This window comes from Scyliorhinus torazame, chromosome 3 (assembly GCF_047496885.1).
Source record: "Scyliorhinus torazame isolate Kashiwa2021f chromosome 3, sScyTor2.1, whole genome shotgun sequence".
Classification (NCBI taxonomy): Eukaryota; Metazoa; Chordata; class Chondrichthyes; order Carcharhiniformes; family Scyliorhinidae; genus Scyliorhinus; species Scyliorhinus torazame.
In genome coordinates this window covers 275,421,544-275,444,535 of record NC_092709.1, presented here as the reverse complement: position 1 = coordinate 275,444,535, position 22,992 = coordinate 275,421,544, and the positions used below count along the sequence as shown (strand labels likewise).

At 47.2% G+C, this 22,992-nt stretch overlaps 1 protein-coding gene across 2 annotated transcripts in view; it reads left to right on the top strand.

Annotated features, from left to right (window-relative positions):
• fam219aa (family with sequence similarity 219 member Aa) overlaps positions 1–22,992 on the top strand; it is a 96,119-nt gene that overhangs the window by 58,517 nt on the left and 14,610 nt on the right. For both annotated transcript variants that reach the window (XM_072497267.1, XM_072497266.1), the window contains exons 3-4: positions 15,120–15,222; positions 22,451–22,531. In XM_072497267.1, coding sequence (XP_072353368.1) covers positions 15,120–15,222; positions 22,451–22,531 — 184 coding nt within the window. The remainder of the gene's footprint in view (positions 1–15,119; positions 15,223–22,450; positions 22,532–22,992) is intronic.

Sequence of the window (22,992 nt, the reverse complement as noted above, 5' to 3'; positions counted from 1 at the left end):
TAACCATTATACTGTCCATAGCTTTACACTTCCCTTCCCCCCAACTTGCTAGTTTAAAGTCCTTGTGACCAACCTATTTATCCTATTCGCTAGAACACTGGTCCCAGAATGGTTCAGGTGAAGACCGTCCCAACGGTACAGGTCCCTCCTGCCCCAGTACTGATGCCAATGCCCCATGAAATGGAATCCCTCTTTCCCGCACCACTCCTTTAGCCACGTGTTAACTTCTCTAATTTTCTCAACCCTATGCCAATTGGCATGTGGCTCGGGTAGTAATCCAGAGATTATAACCCTGGAGGACCTGCTCTGTAATTTAGTCCCTAGTGTTTGATAATCCCCAAACATGTCCTCTTTTCTAGTCTCACCTATGTTGTTAGTCCCAACGTGGACCACAACAACTGGATCCTCCCCCTCCCTCTCCAAAATCCTTTCAAGCCGATCAGAGATGTCCCTCACCCTGGCACCGGGCAGGCAACATACCATGCGGGACTCTCGATCTGGCTTACAAAGGATGCCATCAATCCCCCTAATTATAGAATCCCCTACAACTACCACTTGTCTTTTTGCTCCCCCCTCTTGAATGGCTTCCTGTACCACGGTGCAGTGGTCAGTCAACGCATCCTCCCTACAGCCCTCTACCTCATCCACACAGGGAGCAAGTACCTCATACCTGTTGGACAAGGTCAAGGGCTGAGGCTCCTCAACTCTTAAACTCAGGATCCCCCTACCTGCCTCCCTTGCAGTCACACCACTCTGTCCCTGACCACTGTCCGAATTAACAGAACTTATTCTACCGGGTGTGGCTGCCTCCTGAAACAAAGCATCCAGGTAATGTTCCCCCTCCCTGATGTGCCGCAGTGTGTGCAGCTCGGTCTCCAGCTCATCAATTCTGAGCCGAAATTCCTCGAGCAGCCAACACTTGCTGCAGATGTGGTCACTGACGGTCTCAATGGGATCCACCAGTTCCATCATCATACAGCAACAGCACATCACCTGTCCAGCCATATTCGACTAGTTAATTAATTTAAATATATATATATTTTTTTTCTTTATAGAACCTCAAGGATAAACCCGAACACCAACAAAAACACAGCCACTCACCCGAACTCAGTCACTCACCTAAACTCAGATGCACTCTGTTCCAATCAGCACTCAGTCACGCACCTAAACTCAGATGCACTCTGTTCCAATCAGCACTCAGTCACTCACCTAAACTCAGATGCACTCTGTTCCAACCAGCACTCCGTGACTAAAGGCACTCCTGCCACACCTTTTGTGCACTCACCTCTCCCCGCACTGTCCCGGCTCTCTCCTCCCGCACTTTTAAAATGTCCCGGCTCTCTCTCCGGCGCTGTTTTCGCTGTCCCGGCTCTCTCCTCCCGCGCTTTTAAAATCTCCCGGCTCTCTCCTCCGGCGCTGTTTTCGCTGTCCCGGCTCTCTCCTCCCGCGCTGTTTTCGCTGCCCAGGCCCCCTCCCGCGCTTTTTAAATCTCCCGGCTCTCTCTTCCGGCGCTGTTTTCGCTGTCCCGTCTCTCTCCTCCCGCGCTTTTTAAATCTCCCGGCTCTCTCCTCCGGCGCTGTTTTCGCTGTCCCGGCTCTTCTCCCGCGCTTTTAAAATCTCCCGGCTCTCTCCTCCGGCGCTGTTTTCACTGTCCCGGCTCTCTCCTCCCGCGCTTTTTAAATCTCCCGGCTCTCTCCTCCGGCGCTGTTTTCGCTGTCCCGGCTCTCTCCTCCCGCGCTTTTTAAATCTCCCGGCTCTCTCCTCCGGCGCTGTTTTCGCTGTCCCGGCTCTCTCCTGCGCTTTTTAAATCTCCCGGCACTCTCCTCCCGCGCTTTTTAAATCTCCCGGCTCTCTCCTCCGGCGCTGTTTTCGCTGTCCCGGCTCTCTCTGCTCCCGCGCTGTTTTTGCTGTCCCGGCTCTCTCCTCCCGCGCTTTTTAAATCTCCCAGCTCTCTCCTCTGGCGCTGTTTTCGCTGTCCCGGCTCTCTCCTCCCGCGTTTTTAAATCTCCCGGCTCTCTCCTCCGGCGCTGTTTTCGCTGTCCCGGCTCTCTCCTGCGCTTTTAAAATCTCCCGGCACTCTCCTCCCGCGCTTTTTAAATCTCCCGGCTCTCCTCCGGCGCTGTTTTCGCTGTCCCCGCTCTCTCCTCCCGCGCTTTTTAAATCTCCCGGCTCTCTCCTCCCGCGCTGTTTTCGCTGTCCCGGCTCTCTCTGCTCCCGCGCTGTTTTCGCTGTCCCGGCTCTCTCCTCCCGCGCTTTTTAAATCTCCCGGCTCTCTCTTCCGGCGCTGTTTTCGCTGTCCCGGCTCTCTCCTCCCGCGTTTTTAAATCTCCCGGCTCTCTCCTCCGGCGCTTTTTTCGCTGTCCCGGCTCTCTCCTCCGGCGCTGTTTTCGCTGATTCCAGATTCATTGTGAACAGAAAAATACAGCAATATTTTGAAAAATGAATTTTAGAATTTAAAGCTACCTTGTTGGAAAGCCAACTGGTTGATATGACAGGTAAATTTAACTGCAAATACATCAATGAAGTTCCCACAGGTTTTAGTCCTTGCATTCGTTTTTGCTCAGAACTCCACAGAACAAGGTTGAATGAATGAATGAATTAGCTAGTCTTCTGAATCTGACCACACTAAACCCACAACAATGAACCTCAGTTGCTTTTGCAAGAGATTCATGTCACTATCATTTATTTGTCAATTTCTCAGTTTTAATACTTTATAAGTTTGCTTTGTTTTAATGTAGCATAAAGCTAAAATAATTGTAGTTAGTGTGCAGATTGTGTAAATACTGACTGGCCCCCATACTGATGTGAATTTGACCTGTGTTTCAGCTAACCCAGCCCAGCATGTAGCACTTAATTTCCTATGAATCATAGAATTTACAGTGCAGATGTAGGCCATTCGACCTATCGATTCTGTACCGGCCCTTGGAAAGAGCACCTTAAGCCCATGCCTCCACCCCCTATCCCCGTAACCCAGTAACCGCACCTAATCATTTTGACACTAAGGGGCAATTTAGCATGGCCAATCCACCTGACCCGCACGTCTTTGGACTGTATGCTTAGAACTGAACAGTTTTCATTGATTGTTAGCTATTACGAATAAAAACACTTTTAAAAATATATATTTTATTCAAGATTTTTTGGCCAAACATAACAGTACGTAGTGTTTCTTTTAAACAACAATAAAGCAATATAAATAACAGTGGCCAGTTTTAAACAAATAAATAAATAATATATGAACAGAAACAAAAACCAAACTAAATGGCAACTGCCTTGTCAAAAATAAATACTCTCCAAAGATACAATCCAACAGTCCAATATACATTACCTAAAACAAGTGCCTATACATATACAATAACGTCCCTGAGAGTCCGTCCGATTCCTCTCCCCGCCCCCCCCCCCCCCCCCCCCCCCCCCCCCGCCCCCGGGTTGCTGCTGTTGTCTTCTTCTTTTCCATTCCCTCTATCTTTTGTGAGGTAGTCGACGAACGGTTGCCACCGCCTGGTGAACCCTTGAGCCGAACCCCTTAGTACGAACTTAATCCGTTCTAACTTTATAAACCCTGCCATGTCGTTTATCCAGGTCTCCACACCCGGGGGCTTGGCTTCCTTCCACATTAACAATATCCTGCGCCGGGCTACTAGGGACGCAAAGGCCAAAACATCAGCCTCTTTCGCCTCCTGCACTCCCGGCTCTTCTGCAACCCCAAATATAGCCAACCCCCAGCTTGGTTCGACCTGGACCCCCACCACCTTCGAAAGCACCTTTGCCACCCCACCCAAAACCCCTGTAATGCCGGGCATGACCAGAACATGTGGGTGTGATTCGCTGGGCTTCTCGAGCATCTCGCACACCGATCCTCTATCCCAAAAAATTTACTGAGCCGTGCTCCAGTCATATGCGCCCTGTGTAACACCTTAAATTGTATCAGGCTTAGCCTGGCACACGAGGACGATGAGTTTACCCTACGTAGGGCATCAGCCCACAGCCCCTCCTCAATCTCCTCCCCCAGCTCCTCTTCCCATTTCCCTTTCAGCTCATCTACCATGATCTCCCCCTCGTCCCTCATTTCCCAATATATGTCCAACACCTTACCATCCCCCACCCATGTCTCTGAGATCACTCTATCCTGCACCTCCTGCGTCGGGAGCTGCGGGAATTCCCTCACCTGTTGCCTCGCAAAAGCCCTCAGTTGCATATACCGAAATGCATTCCCTTGGGGCAACCCATATTTTTCCGTCAGCGCTCCCAGACTCGCAAACGTCCCATCTACGAACAGATCTCTCAACTGTGCTACCCCTGCTCTTTGCCATGCTCCAAATCCCCCATCCATTCCCCCCGGAACAAACCTATGGTTATTTCTTATCGGGGACCGTACCGAGGCTCCTGTCTTTCCCCTATGCCGTCTCCACTGCCCCCAAATTTTCAATGTAGCCACCACCACCGGGCTTGTGGTGTATTTCTTCGGTGAGAACGGCAACGGTGCCGTCACCATAGCTTGTAGGCTAGTCCCCCTGCAGGACGCCCTCTCCAATCTCTTCCACGCAGCTCCCTCCTCTTCTCCCATCCACTTACACACCATTGAAATATTGGCGGCCCAGTAGTACTCACTTAGGCTTGGTAGTGCCAGCCCCCCCCCTGTCCCTACTGTGCTGCAAAAATCCCCTCCTCACTCTCGGGGTCTTCCCGGCCCACACAAAAGTCATAATACTCTTCTCGATTCTTTTGAAAAAAGCCTTCGTGACCACCACCGGGAGGCACTGAAACACAAAAAGTAATCTCGGGAGGACCACCATTTTAACCGCCTGCACCCTACCTGCCAGTGACAGGGACACCATGTCCCATCTCTTAAAGTCCTCCTCTATCTGTTCCACCAACCGCGTTAAATTAAGCCTATGTAATGTACCCCAATTCTTGGCTATCTGGATCCCCAAGTACCGAAAGTCCCTTGTTACCTTCCTCAACGGTAAATCCTCTATTTCTCTGCTCTGCTCCCCTGGATGCACCACAAACAACTCACTTTTCCCCATGTTCAGTTTATACCCTGAAAAATCCCCAAACTCCCCAAGTATCCGCATTATCTCTGGCATCCCCTCCGCCGGGTCCGCCACATATAGCAACAAATCATCCGCATACAGAGATACCCGGTGTTCCTCTCCTCCCCTGAGTACTCCCCTCCACTTCCTGGAACCCCTCAATGCTATGGCCAGGGGCTCAATCGCCAGTGCAAACAATAACGGGGACAGAGGACATCCCTGCCTCGTCCCTCTATGGAGCCGAAAATAATCAGACCCCCGTCCATTCGTGACCACACTCGCCATCGGGGCCCTATGCAGCAACTGTACCCATCTGATACACCCATCTCCAAAGCCAAATCTCCTCAGCACCTCCCACAAATAATCCCACTCCATCAAATGCTTTCTCGGCATCCATCGCCACCACTATCTCCGCTTCCCCCTCTGGTGGGGGCATCATCATTACCCCTAGCAGCCTCCGTATATTTGTATTCAGCTGTCTCCCCTTCACAAACCCAGTTTGGTCCTCATGAACCGCCCCCGGGACACAATCCTCTATCCTCGTTGCCATTACCTTGGCCAGAATCTTAGCGTCCACATTCAGGAGGGAAATAGGCCTATAGGACCTGCATTGCAGCGGGTCTTTTTCCTTCTTTAGGAGGAGCGATATCGTTGCCTCTGACATAGTCGGGGGCAGCTGCCCCCTTTCCCTCGCCTCATGAAAGGTTCTCATCAGTAGCGGGGCCAGCAAGTCCATATATTTCCTATAGAATTCAACTGGGAATCCGTCTGGTCCCGGGGCCTTCCCCGCCTGCATGCTCCCAATCCCTTTCACTACTTCCTCCGTCTCAATCTGTGCTCCCAGTCCCGCCCTCTCCTGCTCCTCCACCTGAGGGAATTCCAGCCGATCCAGAAAGCACATCATTCTCTCCTTCCCATCCGGGGGCTGAGCTTCATATAATCTTTCATAAAATGCCTTGAACACTCCATTCACTCTCTCCGCTCCCCGCTCCATCTCTCCCTCCTCATCTCTCACCCCCCCCCTATCTCCCTTGCTGCTCCCCTTTTCCTCAGTTGGTGGGCCAGCAACCTGCTCGCCTTCTCCCCATATTCGTACTGTACACCCTGTGCCTTCCTCCATTGTGCCTCTGCATTACCCGTAGTCAACAAGTCAAATTCTACATGTAGCCTTTGCCTTTCCCTGTACAGTCCCTCCTCCGGTGCTTCTGCATATTGTCTGTCCACCCTCAGAAGTTCTTTCAACAACCGCTCCCTTTCCCTACCCTCCTGCTTTCCTTTATGTGCCCTAATAGATATCAGCTCCCCTCTAACCACTGCCTTCAGAGCCTCCCAGACCACTCCCACCTGGACCTCCCCATTATCATTGAGTTCCAAGTACCTTTCAATACACCCCCTCACCCTTAAACACACACCCTCATCTGCCAATAATCCCATGTCCATTCTCCAGGGTGGACGCTGTTCTTTTTCTTCCCCTATCTCCAGGTCCACCCAATGTGGAGCGTGATCCGAAATAGCTATAGCCGTGTACTCCGTCCCCGTCACCTCGGGATCAGTGCCCTTCCCAAAACAAAAAAGTCTATCCGTGAATAAACTTTGTGGACATAGGAGAAAAACGAAAACTCCTTACTCCTCGGTCTACTAAATCTCCAGGGGTCTACTCCTCCCATCTGCTCCATAAAGTCCTTAAGCACCCTAGCTGCAGCCGGCCTCCTTCCGGTCCTGGCCCTTGATCTGTCCAGCCCTGGGTCCAGCACCGTATTAAAATCTCCACCCATTCCCAACTTCCCCACCTCTAGGTCCGGGATACGTCCTAACATACGCCTCATAAAGTTGGCATCATCCCAGTTCGGGGCATATACGTTCACTAAGACCACCGCCTCCCCTTGCAGTTTGCCACTCACCATCACGTATCTGCCCCCACTATCCGCCACTATGGTCTTTGCCTCAAACATTACCCGCTTCCCCACTAGTATAGCCACCCCCCCTGTTTTTTGCATCTAGCCCCGAATGAAACACCTGCCCCACCCATCCTTTGCGTAGCCTGACCTGGTCTATCCGTTTCAGATGCGTCTCCTGCAGCATAACCACATCTGCCTTAAGTTTCTTTAGGTGTGCGAGTACCCGTGCCCTCTTTATCGGCCCGTTCAGCCCTCTCACATTCCACGTGATCAGCCGGGTTGGGGGGCTCTTTACCCCCCCCCCCCTTGTCGACTAGCCATCTCCTTTTTCAATCCAGCTCCTCACCCGGTTCCCACGTAGCCGAATCTCCCCCCCAACGGCGCCCGACCACCCCACCCCATACCAGCTCCCCCTTCTCCCCAGCAGCAGCAACCCAGTTAACCCCACCCCCCCGCTAGATACCTCACTAGCGTAATTGCACTCCCCATGTTGCTCCCAGAAGTCAGCAAACTCTGGCCGACCTCGGCTTCCTCCCGTGACCTCGGCTCCCACTGTGCGAGGCCCCCTCCTTCCTGCTTCCCTGTTCCCGCTATGATTACCATAGCGCGGGAACAAAGCCCGCGCTTCCCATTTGGCCCCGCCCCCAATGGCCGGCGCCCCCAGCTCCTCATCCTCCCTCCCCCCCCCCCCCCCCCCCCCCCCCGGCATGGAAGAGAGAAAAGTTACAGGGTCTCGGGATTAACAACTTGGGAAATCATCTCTTCCCCCTTTTCCCCCCCCCCTCTTCACCCCACATATTCGCCCCACCACTTTGTCCCAAACGTTCTTTTTCTAGCCCGCTTATTCCAGTTCCTCCTCGACAATAAATGTCCATGCCTCTTCTGCCGTTTCAAAGTAGTTGTGTTTCCCTTGATGTGTGGCCCACAGTCTTGCCGGCTGCAGCATTCCAAATTTAACCTTCCTTTTGTGCAGCACAGCCTTGGCCCGATTAAAGCTTGCCCTCCTTCTCGCCACCTCCGCACTCCAATCTTGATATACGCGGATCACTGCGTTCTCCCACCTACTGCTCCGAGTTTTCTTTGCCCATCTGAGGACCATCTCTCTCTCCTTATATCGGAGAAATCTCACCACTATGGCTCGAGGAATTTCTCCAGCCCTAGGTCTTCGTGCCATAACTTGATAGGCTCCCTCCACCTCCAACGGGCCCGTCGGGGCCTCCGATCCCATTAACGAGTGCAGCATCGTGCTCACATATGCCCCGACGTCTGCACCTTCGGGAAGACCAAGAATCCTTAAATTCTTCCTCCTCGCATTATTCTCCAGCACCTCCAGCCTTTCCGCACACCTTTTGTGTTGTGCCTCGTGCATCTCTGTCTTCACCACCAGGCCCTGTATGTCGTCCTCATTCTCAGCAGCCTTTGTCTTCACGACCCGAAGCTCCTGCTCCTGGGTCTTTTGCTCCTCCTTTAGCCCTTCAATCGCCTGTAATATCGGGGCCAACAGCTCCTCCTTCATCTCCTTTTTAAGTTCTTCCACGCAACGCCGCAGGAACTCGTGTTGTTCAGGGCCCCATATTAAACTGCCTCCTTCCGACGCCATCTTGCTTTGTGCTTGCCTTCCTTGCCACTGCTCTGGAGGATCCACCGCAATCCGGCCACTTTCCTCTCCTTTTTCCATCCGTGTCCGGGGGGATTCCCTTCTGGTTTACCGCACAGTGTTTATAGCCATTAAAATTGCCGTTGGGGCTCCTATTAAGAGCCCAAAAGTCCTTTCCACCGGGAGCTGCCGAAACGTGCGACTTAGCTGGTCATCGCCGCACCCGGATGTCGAATAAAAACACTTAATTCAGGTTAGAGTATGCCAATCACCTTTGGACATATCACAAGATAAAGATAAATGTAGTTAAATTGAAATAAAAATGTAGCACTGTCAATGCCTCAGATTCACCCATAACAAACTGCAGGTAATATCTAAATGTCTAATAAATGCTAACTAAATTGCTTTCATGTTTCTTTCTTGCACCTCCAAAAACAAACTGTTTAAACTGATGTAACAGTGGACTGTTTAAAAATCAATGATTTTTGCACCTAGCCAGTGCCATTATTTCTTTCTAAGCAATAGTGAGGATACAATTCATGTTAAACCAATAAATTTGTATCCAATTTAATTGGGTGGAGCATGAGCCTTTAGCTTCTCGCACTTTGCAGTGTGTTCAGTAATGCAAAGCTCCGAGGAGTGGTGCAAACCTGAATTTCTGTATTTTTGCCATGTGATTGATAGCCCATGTGAGGCAGCTGTGCCGGTGCAACAGAGCGATTAGGAGCAAGTCGTGTGGGGTCTTTGCCAGACTCCCGAACATATTTGGTTCAAAATCAGTGCCAGGGCATTAACGATACAGATATGGTTGAGGAACTGGAAATAGATCTTTCCACTCAACTATTTTTCTCTATCCCAAAATTGTTTGACTGGATGCAAATACTGAATACTGTTTGTTGCTTTAGAAGTTAACTCTGTCAATACATACAAAAAAAAAATTAACTTTAATGAACAGCAAAGAATATATATGATAGAGAAATAATAACCTCTCAGCGCATGTAACCAAACCCACCAATATGTGGCAACCACAAGTAAAATGGGAAGAGGTGAAATAAGTCGATGGCGGCATCTCTACAAACTGACTTGTAGACACTCCATGTAGAGTCATTTAACATTACAAGGGCTCAGCATTTTCAGGGAAATGGAGACAATACTTAGAGAAATCAACAAATGATTCACAGCCAGGAGATTGCAGCAGTCTGTCTGCTATTGATTTTGTAACATTATTAAATTGTGTGTTGATTTTCAAAGTCTTGTTTCAGAAATAATTGGGTACGAGTTTCAAGGAAATTGTCATTGCTGCCACATGGCAGTTGTGAAGAATACCAATTTGTATTTTTTAATTTTGCATTTGACAGTGGATTTTCTGGAACAGATTGTTGTGGTACTGACTACCAAACTAGATAAGTATACAATTCCAGGTTTTGCAATAAAATAGATAATTAAATACTCTCTGGTTCCTGTTCTATAATTATTGGAATGTGATCTGTGAAAATTGTCTGGCCAGGCTCAATCAGTGGACTTGTAAATGTCGATTGATATTAGGAAGTATGCTTGCCTATCATTTAGTGGTCTATTTGCAAGTCAACCCACATTGAGGATGTGAGGAAATAAGCTGAATAGCAACTGTAACTGTATTTTCTTGTACCCTGATATTTTCCCCCAGCATTTGAACTTCCTGCATAACTGCTGTTTGATTTGAGCATTTCTTAGTTAAAATGACCTAAAACATTGCAAAATGTATCCATTAATTGCAGTGGACTTAGATGGCTAATGTGGCACATCTAGCATCAGCAACAGCAAATTAATGAAATCAAATGTAAAATTGTATTAATGGGAAAGGATTGGCTGGAGCAATGTTAAAACAGATCAGTCATTCACCAGTACTTTCTTCCAGCATTCTACTGCTCTTTGCTTACATCTCTTTTATTAAAGTTAGCGCATGAACACTGAAATGTCAGCTTCTAAATGTCAACCACCCCCATTATTTTACTGTTCGTATAGCAAGATTACTAATTTGAACATTCTTGACATGAGGGGCAGCACGGTAGCCTTGTGGATAGCACATTTGCTTCACAGCTCCAGGGTCCCAGGTTCGATTCCAGCTTGGGTCACTGTCTGTGCGGAGTCTGCACATCCTCCCCGTGTGTGGGTTTCCTCCGGGTGCTCCGGTTTCCTCCCACAGTCCAAAGATGTGCGGGTTAGGTGGATTGGCCATGATAAATTGCCCTTAGTGTCCAAAATTGCCCTTAGTGTTGGGTGGGGTTACTGGGTTATGGGGATAGGGTGGCGGTGTTGACCTTGGGTAGGGTGCTCTTTCCAAGAGCCGGTGCAGACTCGATGGGCCGAATGGCCTCCTTCTGCACTGTAAATTCTATGATAATTCTATTCAAAAAGATAGAGAAGCAATAAACTGGAAACTACAGGCAAGTTAGCTTGACATCTGTTGTGGGGAAGGTATTAGAATTGATCATTAAGGAGTTATAGTTGGGCCTTTCGAGAAACTCAAGGTAATTGGGATGAGTCAGCATAGCTTATGAAAGGGAAATCATGGTTACCCAATTAATTGGAGTTCTTTGAAGGAATAATATGCGCTGTGGATAAATGCTGCACTTGTATTTCCAGAAGATAAATAAGGTGTCAAATTAAAAGTAATTACAGAAAACAAAAGCTCATGGTGTAGGGGATAACACATTCGCATTGATAGACGATTGGATGGCTGACAGAAGACAGTATGCATAAATGGTTCTTTTTCGGTTTGTCAGGATGTGGCGGGTGGAGGATCACAGGAGTCTATGCTGGGACCTCTACTTTTTACAATTTATATCAATGATTTAAATGAGGGGAGTGAAGCATGGTAGCTAAACTTTCAGATGATACAAAAATATATCGCAGTTTTTTTGTGAAGAGAGCGTAAGGAGGTTGCAAATGAATATAATAGAACATAGAAAATACAGCACAGAACAGGCCCTTCGGCCCACGATGTTGTGCCTAGATTAATCATAGATTATCATTGAATTTACAGTGCAGAAGGAGGCCATTCGGCCCTTTGAGTCTGCACCGGCTCCTGGAAAGAGCACCCTACCCAAACTCAACACCTCCACCCAACACCAAGGGCAATTTTGGACATTAAGGGCAATTTATCATTGGCCAATTCACCTAACCCGCACATCTTTGGATTGTGGGAGGAAACCGGAGCACCCGGAGGAAACCCACGCAGACACGGGGAGGACGTGCAGACTCCGCACAGACAGTGACCCAAACCGGAATCAAACCTGGGACCCTGGAGCTGTGAAGCAATTGTGCTATCCACAATGCTACCGTGCTGCCCTTAAGAACAAATTAATCTACACTATATCATTCTAGCGTAATCCATGTACCTATCCAATAGCTGCTTGAAGGTCCCTAATGTTTCCGACTCATCTACTTCCACAGTCAGTGCATTCCATGCCCCCACTACACTCTGGGTAAAGAACCTACCTCTGATATCCCTCCTATATCTTCCACCTTTCACCTTAAATTTATGTCCCCTTGTAATGGTTTGTTCCACCCGGGGAAAAAGTCTCTGACTGTCTACTCTATCTATTCCCCTGATCATCTTATAAACCTCTATCAAGTCGCCCCTCATCCTTCTCCGTTCTAATGAGAAAAGGCCTAGCACCCTCAACCTTTCCTCGTAAGACCTACTCTCCATACCAGGCAACATCCTGGTAAATCTTCTTTGCACCTTTTACAGAGCTTCCACATCCTTCCTAAAATGAGGCGACCAGAACTGTACACAGTACTCCAAATGTGGCCTTACTAAAGTTTTGTACAGCTGCATCATCACCTCACGGCTCTTAAATTCAATCCCTCTGTTAATGAACGCGAGCACACCATAGGCCTTCTTCACAGCTCTATCCACTTGAGTGGCAACTTTCAAAGATGTATGAACAGAGACCCCAAGATCTCTCTGCTCCGCCACATTGCTAAGAACTCTACCGTTAACCCTGTATTCCGCATTCATATTTGTCCTTCCAAAATGGACAACCTCACACTTTTCAGGGTTAAACTCCATCTGCCACTTCTCAGCCCAGCTCTGCATCCTATCTATGTCTCTTTGCAGCTGACAACAGCCCTCCTTACTATCCACAACTCCACCAATCTTCGTATCGTCTGCAAATTTACTGACCCACCCTTCAACTCCCTCATCCAAGTCATTAATGAAAATCACAAACAGCAGAGGACCCAGAACTGATCCCTGCGGTACGCCACTGGTAACTGGGATCCAGGCTGAATATTTGCCATCCACCACCATTCTCTGACTTCTATCGGTTAGCCAGTTCGTTATTCAACTGGCCAAATTTCCCACTATCCCATGCCTCCTTACTTTCTGCATAAGCCTACCATGGGGAACTTTATCAAATGCCTTACTAAAATCCATGTACACCACATCCACTGCTTTACCTTCATCCACATGCTTGGTCACCTCCTCAAAGAATTCAATAAGATTTGTAAGCCAAGACCTACCCCTCACAAATCCGTGCTGACTATCCCTAATCAAGCAGTGGCTTTCCAGATGCTCAGAAATCCTATCCTTCAGTACCCTTTCCATTACTTTGCCTACCACCGAAGTAAGACTAACTGGCCTGTAATTCCCAGGGTTATCCCTAGTCCCTTTTTTGAACAGGGGCACGACATTCGCCACTCTCCAATCCCCTGGTACCACCCCTGTTGACGGTGAGGACGAAAAGATCATTGCCAACGGCTCTGCAATTTCATCTCTTGCTTCCCATAGAATCCTTGGATATATCCCATCAGGCCCAGGGGACTTGTCTATCCTCAAGTTTTTCAAAATGCCCAACACATCTTCCTTCCAAACAAGTATTTCCTCGAGCTTACCAATCTGTTTCACCCTGTCCTCTCCAACAATATCGCCCCTCTCATTTGTAAATACAGAAGAAAAGTACTCGTTCAAGACCTCTCCTATCTCTTCAGACTCCATACACAATCTCCCGCTACTGTCCTTGATCGGACCTACCCTCGCTCTAGTCATTCTCATATTCCTCACATATGTGTAAAAGGCCTTGGGGTTTTCCTTGATCCTACCCGCCAAAGATTGTTCATGCCCTCTCTTAGCTCTCCTAATCCCTTTCTTCAGTTCCCTCCTGGCTATCTTGTATCCCTCCAATGCCCTGTCTGAACCTTGTTTCCTCAGCCTTACATAAGTCACCTTTTTCCTCTTAACAAGACATTCAACCTCTCTTGTCAACCATGGTTCCCTCACTCGACCATCTCTTCCCTGCCTGACAGGGACATACATATCAAGGACACGTAGCACCTGTTCCTTGAACAAGTTCCACATTTCACTTGTGTCCTTCCCTGCCAGCCTATGTTCCCAACTTATGCACTTCAATTCTTGTCTGACAACATCGTATTTACCCTTCCCCCAATTGTAAACCTTGCCCTGTTGCACGTACCTATCCCTCTCCATTACTAAAGTGAAAGTCACAGAATTGTGGTCACTATCTCCAAAATGCTCCCCCACTAACAAATCTATCACTTGCCCTGGTTCATTACCCAGTACTAAATCCAATATTGCCCCTCCTCTGGTCGGACAATCTACATACTGTGTTAGAAAAGCTTCCTGGACACACTGCACAAACACCACCCCATCCAAACTATTTGATCGAAAGAGTTTCCACTCAATATTTGGGAAGTTAAAGTCGCCCATGACTACTGCCCTATGACTTCTGCACCTTTCCAAAATCTGTTTCCCAATCTGTTCCTCCACATCTCTGCTACTATTGGGGGGCCTATAGAAAACTCCTAACAAGGTGACTGCTCCTTTCCCATTTCTGACTTCAACCCATACTACCTCAGTAGGGTGATACTCCTCGAACTGCCTTTCTGCAGCTGTTATACTATCTCTAATTAACAATGCCACCCCCACCTCTTTTACCACCCTCCCTAATCTTATTGAAACATCTATAACCAGGGACCTCCAACAACCATTTCTGCCCCTCTTCTATCCAAGTTTCCGTGATGGCCACCACATCGTAGTCCCAAGTACCGATCCATGCGTTAAGTTCACCCACCTTATTCCTGATGCTTCTTGCGTTGAAGCTAGATTAAATGAGTGGGCAACAATCTGGCAGATGGAGAATCATAGAATTTACAGTGCAGGAGGCCATTCGGCCCATCGAGTCTGAATAGAGGAATTATATTTTCCAATCTGATGGGTCCTTTCCAGAATTTTGTGAATTTTGGAAAATTAACACTGACTAATCTACTACCTCATTAGTGCCCCCTTTTAATGCCCTAGAGTGTTGTCCACCAGGACCAGAGTTTAGTCAGCCCCCAGCTCCCATCAGTTTGTTGTAATTTTGCCAAGTTTCTCCCCATTTACACCTGTTACTCAAATAAATTTGTATCCTCTATAGTGAAGACCGAAAAATATTTGTTGATTTCATCCGCCATTTCCTTATTATCTAACTCCCCATTCGCACTTTCTAGAGGACAAACACTAGTTTGCTCTTTTCCTTCTTTTATAATAAATACATCAGTGCTGAGTGCCATCGAGGGACTAATACTTAATTTGACTGTTTACAGAGAAGCAACGAGAACTAGCCAGGAAGGGGTCCTTGAAGAATGGCACAGTTGGAAGCCCTGTTAATCAGCAGCCAAAAAAGAATAACGTGATGGCAAGGACAAGGTACAGATATTACATTTATTTAATTCTTGAATAGTTTGTAGACTGTCCCATATAGATCCTATGCTGATCTTTTATGGTTCCATAGAACACTCTGTAATCCTGCAATCTGATCCCAGAACCAATGCCCATTTCATTAATTATATGCGAAGAATGGGCTGTGGGTAAGAAAAATTACTTGGACTAATATAGTTTTAAAGAATTGACTGCGTCTTTAAGCAATTGTCCTGGTGAAGGCACCTTTTCTTGTGATGTACAAGAGTCCTATTCCAAGCAACTAATTTGTGTAGCTTCAACCTTTGTAGTGCCTGGCGTGTGGGTGGGGCGAAAGAGTTGGGGCAGAGGTCAGGAGAGAGTTTCCAAGCAGCGTGTCTATTCTCCCAGGGAAGGCTATTCTCCCAGGGATGTTGAAGGGAGGTGAATGAACATGGTCAGCAGCAAAGAAATAGCCTGTGCAAATTAATTATAAAGTTGGAGGAGCTTGTCGAGAGAGGTTAAAACAAGGCATTGAGAAATCGAGATGAATTAGGGGTTTAAAGTGTTTTATGTTGGGAACAAGTGTGGATTTGTATACCTGGATCAGATGTGAAAATTAGTTGGGATTGAATATTAAAAATGGTCCGGTTCAGTCGAAGTGAGCGTGGAGAAGATGGAATTAATCACAAGAGGGGGAACTTGTGGTTAGAAGCCAGTGGAAAAGACTCCTGCATTCCTTTTGATAGGATACTAAGAAGGAACTTGTGAATGTAGTATATTGGATTTTCAGAAGGCATTCAATAAGGTGCCACATGACAGGAAAATATATTAGTGTGGATAGAGATTTGGTTAAAGAATAGAAAATAGGGGAGCACAGTGGCACAGTGGTTAGCATTGCTGCCTATGGCGCTGAGGATCGGTGTTCGAATCCTGGCCCTGGGTCACTGTCCGTGTGGAGTTTGCACATTCTCCCTGTGTCTGCGTGGGTTTCACCCCCACAACCCAAAGATGTGCAGGGTAGGTAGATTGGCCATGTTTAATTAAAAAGAAAAAGAAATTGGGTACTCTAAATTATTATTTTTTTTTTTTTTAAAAGGATAGAAAATAATGTTGGAATGCACAGATCACTTTCAGGTTGGGAGACTGCTACCGGTGAGGATGCACAAGGATCAATGCTGAGGCTATTTACAATCTATATTGATATCTTAGAATTAGATGAAGGAACTATGTAATGTATCCAAGTTTGCTGAAGAGACTAAGCTAGTGAGGCAATTAATCTGAGGATGATGTAAGAAGTCTGCAAACAGATTTCGGTAAGTTATGTGAGTGGGCAAGAAATTGGGAGATGCTGGAGTATAATGTGGGAAATTAGGTTATTCACTATGTGGAAAGCATAGGAAATAGAGTATTTTTTAAATAGCGAGAAACTATTGTTTCTTAAAAGCTAATCACTGCGGATGCTGGAATCTGAAATGAAAGAGAAAATGCTGGAAAATCAGCAGGTCTGGCAGCATCTGTAGGGAGAGAAAAGAGCTAACGTTTCGAGTCCAATGACTGCCTTGACAAAGTGTCACGGTACGGCAAGTAATTAGGAAGGCAAATAGTATGTCACCCTTTATTGCAAGGGGTTTGAGTCCAAGAGCAATGCAGTCGTACTGCAGTACTTAATTAAGATCTATTCTGGTCTGTAACTGGCAGTAACTAGAAAGTAGCGTATAAGCAGGCAATGTTCTTCCTTACAGTTTAGGCAGGTAAACACGTTCTCAGCTCTGGCAGCTAAGCAGTTCATTAACAAGCTGGTTTAATCTGGTTACTGTACCCCAGTTCAGTTTGCTATAAATACAAGGTTCTTTAATGTAGCCAAGGCAAACAGAGTGCAGATTAGAGTTTGGTGAATTGGGGAAAGGAGATTTTGGTTTCCTTTCTTTATCCTTGCCCTCTAGGAATTGGCTCTTACTCTACTACCAGCAAAGGAGCTAGATTTTTGGTGAGTGTCTGGTAAGTGGATAAGTTCTATTCTATCCCTGAAGTTCAAAATAATACACACATTGATAAAGTTAATATAATATATAAATAGACCACAAGAATTAGGAGCAGAATTAGGCCATTTAGTCCATTGAGTCTGCTCTGACTTTCAATCATGACTGATGTGTCTCTCATCCTCATTCTCCTGCTTTCTCCCCATAAACCTGATCCCCCTATTAATCAAGAACCTATCTATCTCTGTCTTAAAGACGCTCAGTGATTTGGCCTCCACAGCCTTCTGCTGTGAGTTCCACAGATTCACTACCGTCTGGCTGAAGAAATTCCTCCTCATCTCAGTTTTAAAGAATCGGCCCTTCAGTCTGAGGCTATGCCCCTTGGGTTCTAGTTTTTCCTACTAGTGGAAACATCCTCTCCACGTCCACTCTATCCAGGCCTCTTAGTATCCTGTAAGTTTCAATGAGATTCCCCCCTCATCCTTCCTAACTCCAACAATTACAGAACCAGAGTCCTCAACAGCTCCTCGTGTGACGAGCTCTTCATTCCAGAGACCATTCTTGTGAACCTTCTCTGGACGCTTTCCAAGGCCAGTACATCGTTCCTTTGATACAGAGCCCAAAACTACTCTCAATCCTCCAATTGAGGTCTGACCAGAGCCTTGTACAGCCTCAGAAGTACATCCCTGCTTTTGTATTCTCGCTCTCTCGACATGAGCGCTAACATTGTATTTGCCTCCCTAATTGCCGACTGAACCTGCACCTTAATCTTAAAAGAATCTTGAACTAGGACTCCTAAGTCCCTTTATGCTTCTGATTTCCTGAGCCTTTTTCCATTTCGAAAATAGTCTGTGCCTCCATTCTTCCTACCAAAGTGCCTCTGGGCCCTCGACCCTGCCAGCCGGCAGTGGAACTCGCTGGGCGGCGGCGGGCCCGGGGTGCAGTACTACTGCGTGTGCGTCCTGGCCAACTTCCTCTTTGTGCTGGGCGGGGAGGAGGCCGTTGCGGCCGAGTCGGAGGGCCCCAAGGCAGCGCGGCTCGCCATCCGGAGGCAGGTGGACCGCTACGACCCCCGCTTCGACCACTGGAGCCGGGTGGCCAGCATGCAGAGCCACCGGGCGTAGTTCAGCTGCTGCGTGCTGGACCGCTACTTCTTCGCGCTGGGAGGCCGTTGCGGCCTGGGCATCTTGCTGGCCACCATCGGGATGTACGACCCGGGCAGCGGCCGCTGGGACGCGGTGAGGAGCCTCCTCGTCAAGCTGCACGGACATGCCAGCGCCATGCATGCCGACACCATCTACGTGTTGGGCGGGCGTGCGGGTGGCCTGGCGGAGGCGGGGGACAACAGCAAGGACATGTTCTCTTTCCAACCCGCAGAGGGCCAGTGGAAGAGCTGCCCGCCCATGGTCATCACCCGCTTCGGCCATCAGATGGCCATGATGGCAACTGCATCTTCTCCTTCGTCGGCATGTACGTGTCCTTCTTCGACATCGAGTGCTACGAGCCACTGCGCCGGCAGCGGCTGAGGCCCTTGCTGCTCGACCGCTCCTGCTACGGCCTGGCCGTGTGGGGCAACGGCGTCTAGCTGGTCAGCGGCAAGAAGTGGCACAACTCGCAGGAAGTGGCGGCCCCGGACGCCGTCCTGTACGACACCGCCACCGACAGCTGGACGGAAGTCTGTAAACTCCCCTGCCCTTCTGCGGGAGTCGGTGCACCGTGCTGCAGCTCCCGGACCTGCCCCCCCGACACTGGCCAGGGCCACGGGCAGCTGCACCGTTGGAAATATCCCCCTTTCTCTATTAAAGCAAAAACCCACACAGAGGCTTTGCCTTGAATTAAGCGGGCAGCTTTCCCCGCACTCTTTGTGAGAGTAAAATCGAGTTGAACAAACTTATTGAGGGGAGTGTATCTTCATTTCCGCAACAATCACGTCTCCCCTTACAATCTGTTTTGTTGCCCATTGCAGCATGTCCACCGGTTTTTTTGCTATCACTGGAATTACTGAGCAAGTTTGTTAATATAATTATTTATTTAAACCAAAAGCTCACATGGAAACACCAGTTATCCAGCTCCCTCCCCCATCATCTTGCCCTAAATTTTGACTGATTTGGACGGTTTACTTTGGAGGGGGTGCAGAGGTGATTTACTGGAGTTATGCCAGGATGTCAGTTATGTGGGAGAAATTGGGATTCATCCCCTTCGAGATGGTGAAAAAAGGATTTAGTCAAAGTATTGAAAAGTATGAGGGGGTTTGATAGATTATATAAGGTTATTGCCGCAGTCAGGGGGTGGACAACCAGAGAACCCAGATGGAAATAATGAATAAAATAACCTGGAATGAAGAGGATTTCCCCCCCCCCCCCCGCATTGAGTTGTTAACAATCTGTAATGCACTGTATGAAAGGGTGGTGAAAGCAGATTGAATAGTAACCGTCACAGGGGAGTACGCTGTTTAGGGTAGCACAAGTGGATAGCACTGTGGCTTCACAGCGCCAGGTTTGATTCCCTGCTGGTTCACTGTCTGCGGAGTCTGCACGTTCTCCCAGTGTCTGTGTGGGTTTCCTCCGGGTGCTCCGGTTTCTTCCCACAGTCCAAAGACGTGCAGGTTTGGTGGATTGGCCATGATAAATTGCCCTTAGCGTCCAAAAAAAGGTTAGATGGGGTTATTGGTTTACGGCGATAGGGTGGAAGTGAGGGCTTAAGTGGGTCGGTGCAGACTCGATGGGCCGAATAGCCTCCTCCTGCACTGTACGTTCTATGTCTATATGTTTAACCTCACACTTTTCCACATTGTATTCCATCTGCCACTTCTCTGCCATCCTCCTAGCTTGTCCAAGTCCTGCATCCTCCCTGTTTCCTCAATGCTACGATTCCCTCTGCATGTCTTTGTAAAGCAACATAAACAAGTGAATAATATCATTAAGTAATTATTTTAAACATGTTAAGGATGGCAAAACAAGCTGTGTCAAGGCTGCGGCATGTGGGAGATCCTGGATAACATTGTGATCCAGTACAATCAAGTTTGCAGTAAGTGATTGCGGCTTGAGGAAATTGGGAACAGAGTCATTGTGTTGGGGCTGAGTTGCAGACTCTGCAACACATCAGTGAGGGGGGGAAGATTGCCTGGATATTTTGCACCAGGTGGCAGTCACACCACTTGGGTGAGCAAACTGACTTTAGCACTGTGGTACAGGAAGCCATTCCAATGGAGGCAGCAAAAATAAATGGAATGGTAATAAGGGACAGTATATAGCGAGGGGAATTGAGTGAGAGTCCAGATGGTTGTGTTGCCTGTTTGGTGCCAGGGTTCGGGACATAGAATCCCTACATTGCAGAAGGAGGCCATTCGGTCCATCGAGTCTGCACTGGCCTTTGCTCCGATAGAGCACCCTACCTAGGCCCAATCCCCCACTCTTAGCCTTGTAACCCCAACTAACTTTTGGGCAATTTATATTCTTCCAAGCTTAAAGATGGATCCAAGATGAAACGTGATTAATATGCTGCATGCAATTTGTTTTCTCCAGAGGCAAAAAAACAATGTTTTGCCTGAACTCTTTAGCTCGTTTAGGCAATTCAAAAAATGCTTCTTAGCAAAAGCACTTAGGCAAACTCTGGGCCTCTTCTCTCAGTGATCTAAGAAAAAGAAAATAAACACTGGAAACTGTGGAGTAAAGAAGTTGTGTCCTCGATTGTAGGGCACAGGACAAAGGATCCGAAGACAACCAACTGAGCATAGCATGTTCATTATTTTATGTAATGCCCCTGGGCACGTTTAATTGGATGGCAGCTGATATTTGTTGTTTCACGTGCTCAGCTGTTGTGAAATGATGCAACTTAATGCTTGCCTCCAGCATCAAATCCTCAATCTCTCCAAAAGTGAAACATGCACTTGAAGAAGTACAGCTGCCAAATTTCCAGATGATAGTTCAGGGCACAGGGGCATAATTGTTACCCTCCTGGGACAACATTATTGTATAAGTGATAGAGAACAATGTGAACCAGCTGCCATGAATGGAAGATGCTCAGGCTATTTAAGGGAGCAACTGGCCCTGCTGTACCCAAAAATGTAACTCTAAAATAGACCCAAATTTGTAATAGTGACAGAGCCTAGCATATTATACTCCTGCTTGGAAAAATTATACATGATGTTTCACATGGATCTCTTCTGTGATCGTAGTAATATGATCACAGAAGAGATCCATGTGAAACTTGGCCACTTTTCCCAGCATTCTTTGCTGGACGCCATTTTAGGTAGCCACAGCCTTATGGGGAAGAAATACATGGGAGTAATCTATACATGGGCTCTGGCTGGGTTGAATTGTCTTTGCCCACTTTGAATTTCTCTGTACCTTTGAACTGTGTCCTGCCTTTGAAAAGGGAGTTAACCACAACATGGACCAAATGGAGAAGGCAGCAGAGGTAATGGTTAGAAAACGCACTAACACTAAAATTGAAAATGAGTTTGCAAGAGCAGATCTGGTAAGAAAAGTCTAGTTTAAATGTTTTTTGGGGACTAAGTTATTGGAGAAACGTTACATTCCAATGCGAGAAAATTCTATTCACTGCACAATTTATATAGTTTCATCACAATATCTAGGCCAAATTGTGGTTGCAGTGGTTTACCTATTTAGTTTTTATGGCTATCTATTAGAATTAATATCTGGTATATGGCAGGAATAATCAGATCCATTTTGGGCAGCACGGTAGCAAAGTGGTTAGCACAATTGCTTCACAGCTCCAGTGTCCCAGGTTCGATTCCCGGCTTGGGTCACTGTCTGTGCGGAGTCTGCACGTTCTCCCCGTGTGTGCGTGAATTTCCTCCAGGTGCTCCGGTTTCCTCCCACAGTCCAAAGATGTGCAGGTAGGTGGACTGGCCATGCTAAATTGCCCTTCGTGTCTAAAATTGTCCTTAGTGTTGGGTGGGATTACTGGGTTATGGGGATAGGATGGAGGTGTGGGCTTGGATACGGTGCTCTTTCCAAGAGCCGGTGCAGACTCGATGGGCCGAATGGCCTCCTTCTGCACTGTAAATTCTATGATGCTATAATTCTATGATTTCAACTATTATTTCATAAAAAGCTTTATTTTCCACAAGTCACAGCTCAAATGTTTTCAGTTTGTTTCTTTAATATGTAATGACCCTGCAATGAAGTCAAAATGGATTGTAAATGCGACTGGAAGCTGCTGCATGAGTGTACAATTTGGTATATGTGGAGACATTTATTTGACAAAATGTTCAAGAATAAGTTAAATTCTAATTTATAATTTTGTTGCAGGCTGGTTGTACCAAACAAAGGATATTCCTCCCTAGATCAAAGCCCAGATGAAAAACCTTTGGTTGCTCTGGATACTGACAGGTATGGTGTAAATATATATGTTCTCACTTTTAAAAAAATATTTCTTCAAATTAATAAAAAAAACAATCAACTTTTAGGACTTGGAGATCCTGTGCTAACGTTCAAGGACTGAGCCATTCATCACCAAATCTGACTCAACCACATCAAATTCTACTGGACCTTGCTTTCCTTTGCAAAGATCATCTCGGTCCTCTAGGACCACTCTAGGGTCATCCTATGGATAAAGATAATCGTGGCCTTGTTTATCTGCTACCAACCATTTCCTTAAACTCCTATGACCTGGCCCTTCCATTCCACAAGAAGTTCATAAATTTATTTGCCTCCAAGCTGGGGATCGTTAGTTCAATTTCTCCTTCCTTTTACTACTGAGCAATAACTTTCTGCTTGAACCTAATTTTACTAATTTCTTACTCTTTCTCCACTGTTTCCAAGCGTATCTAATCTATAAGACCAACCTGCTT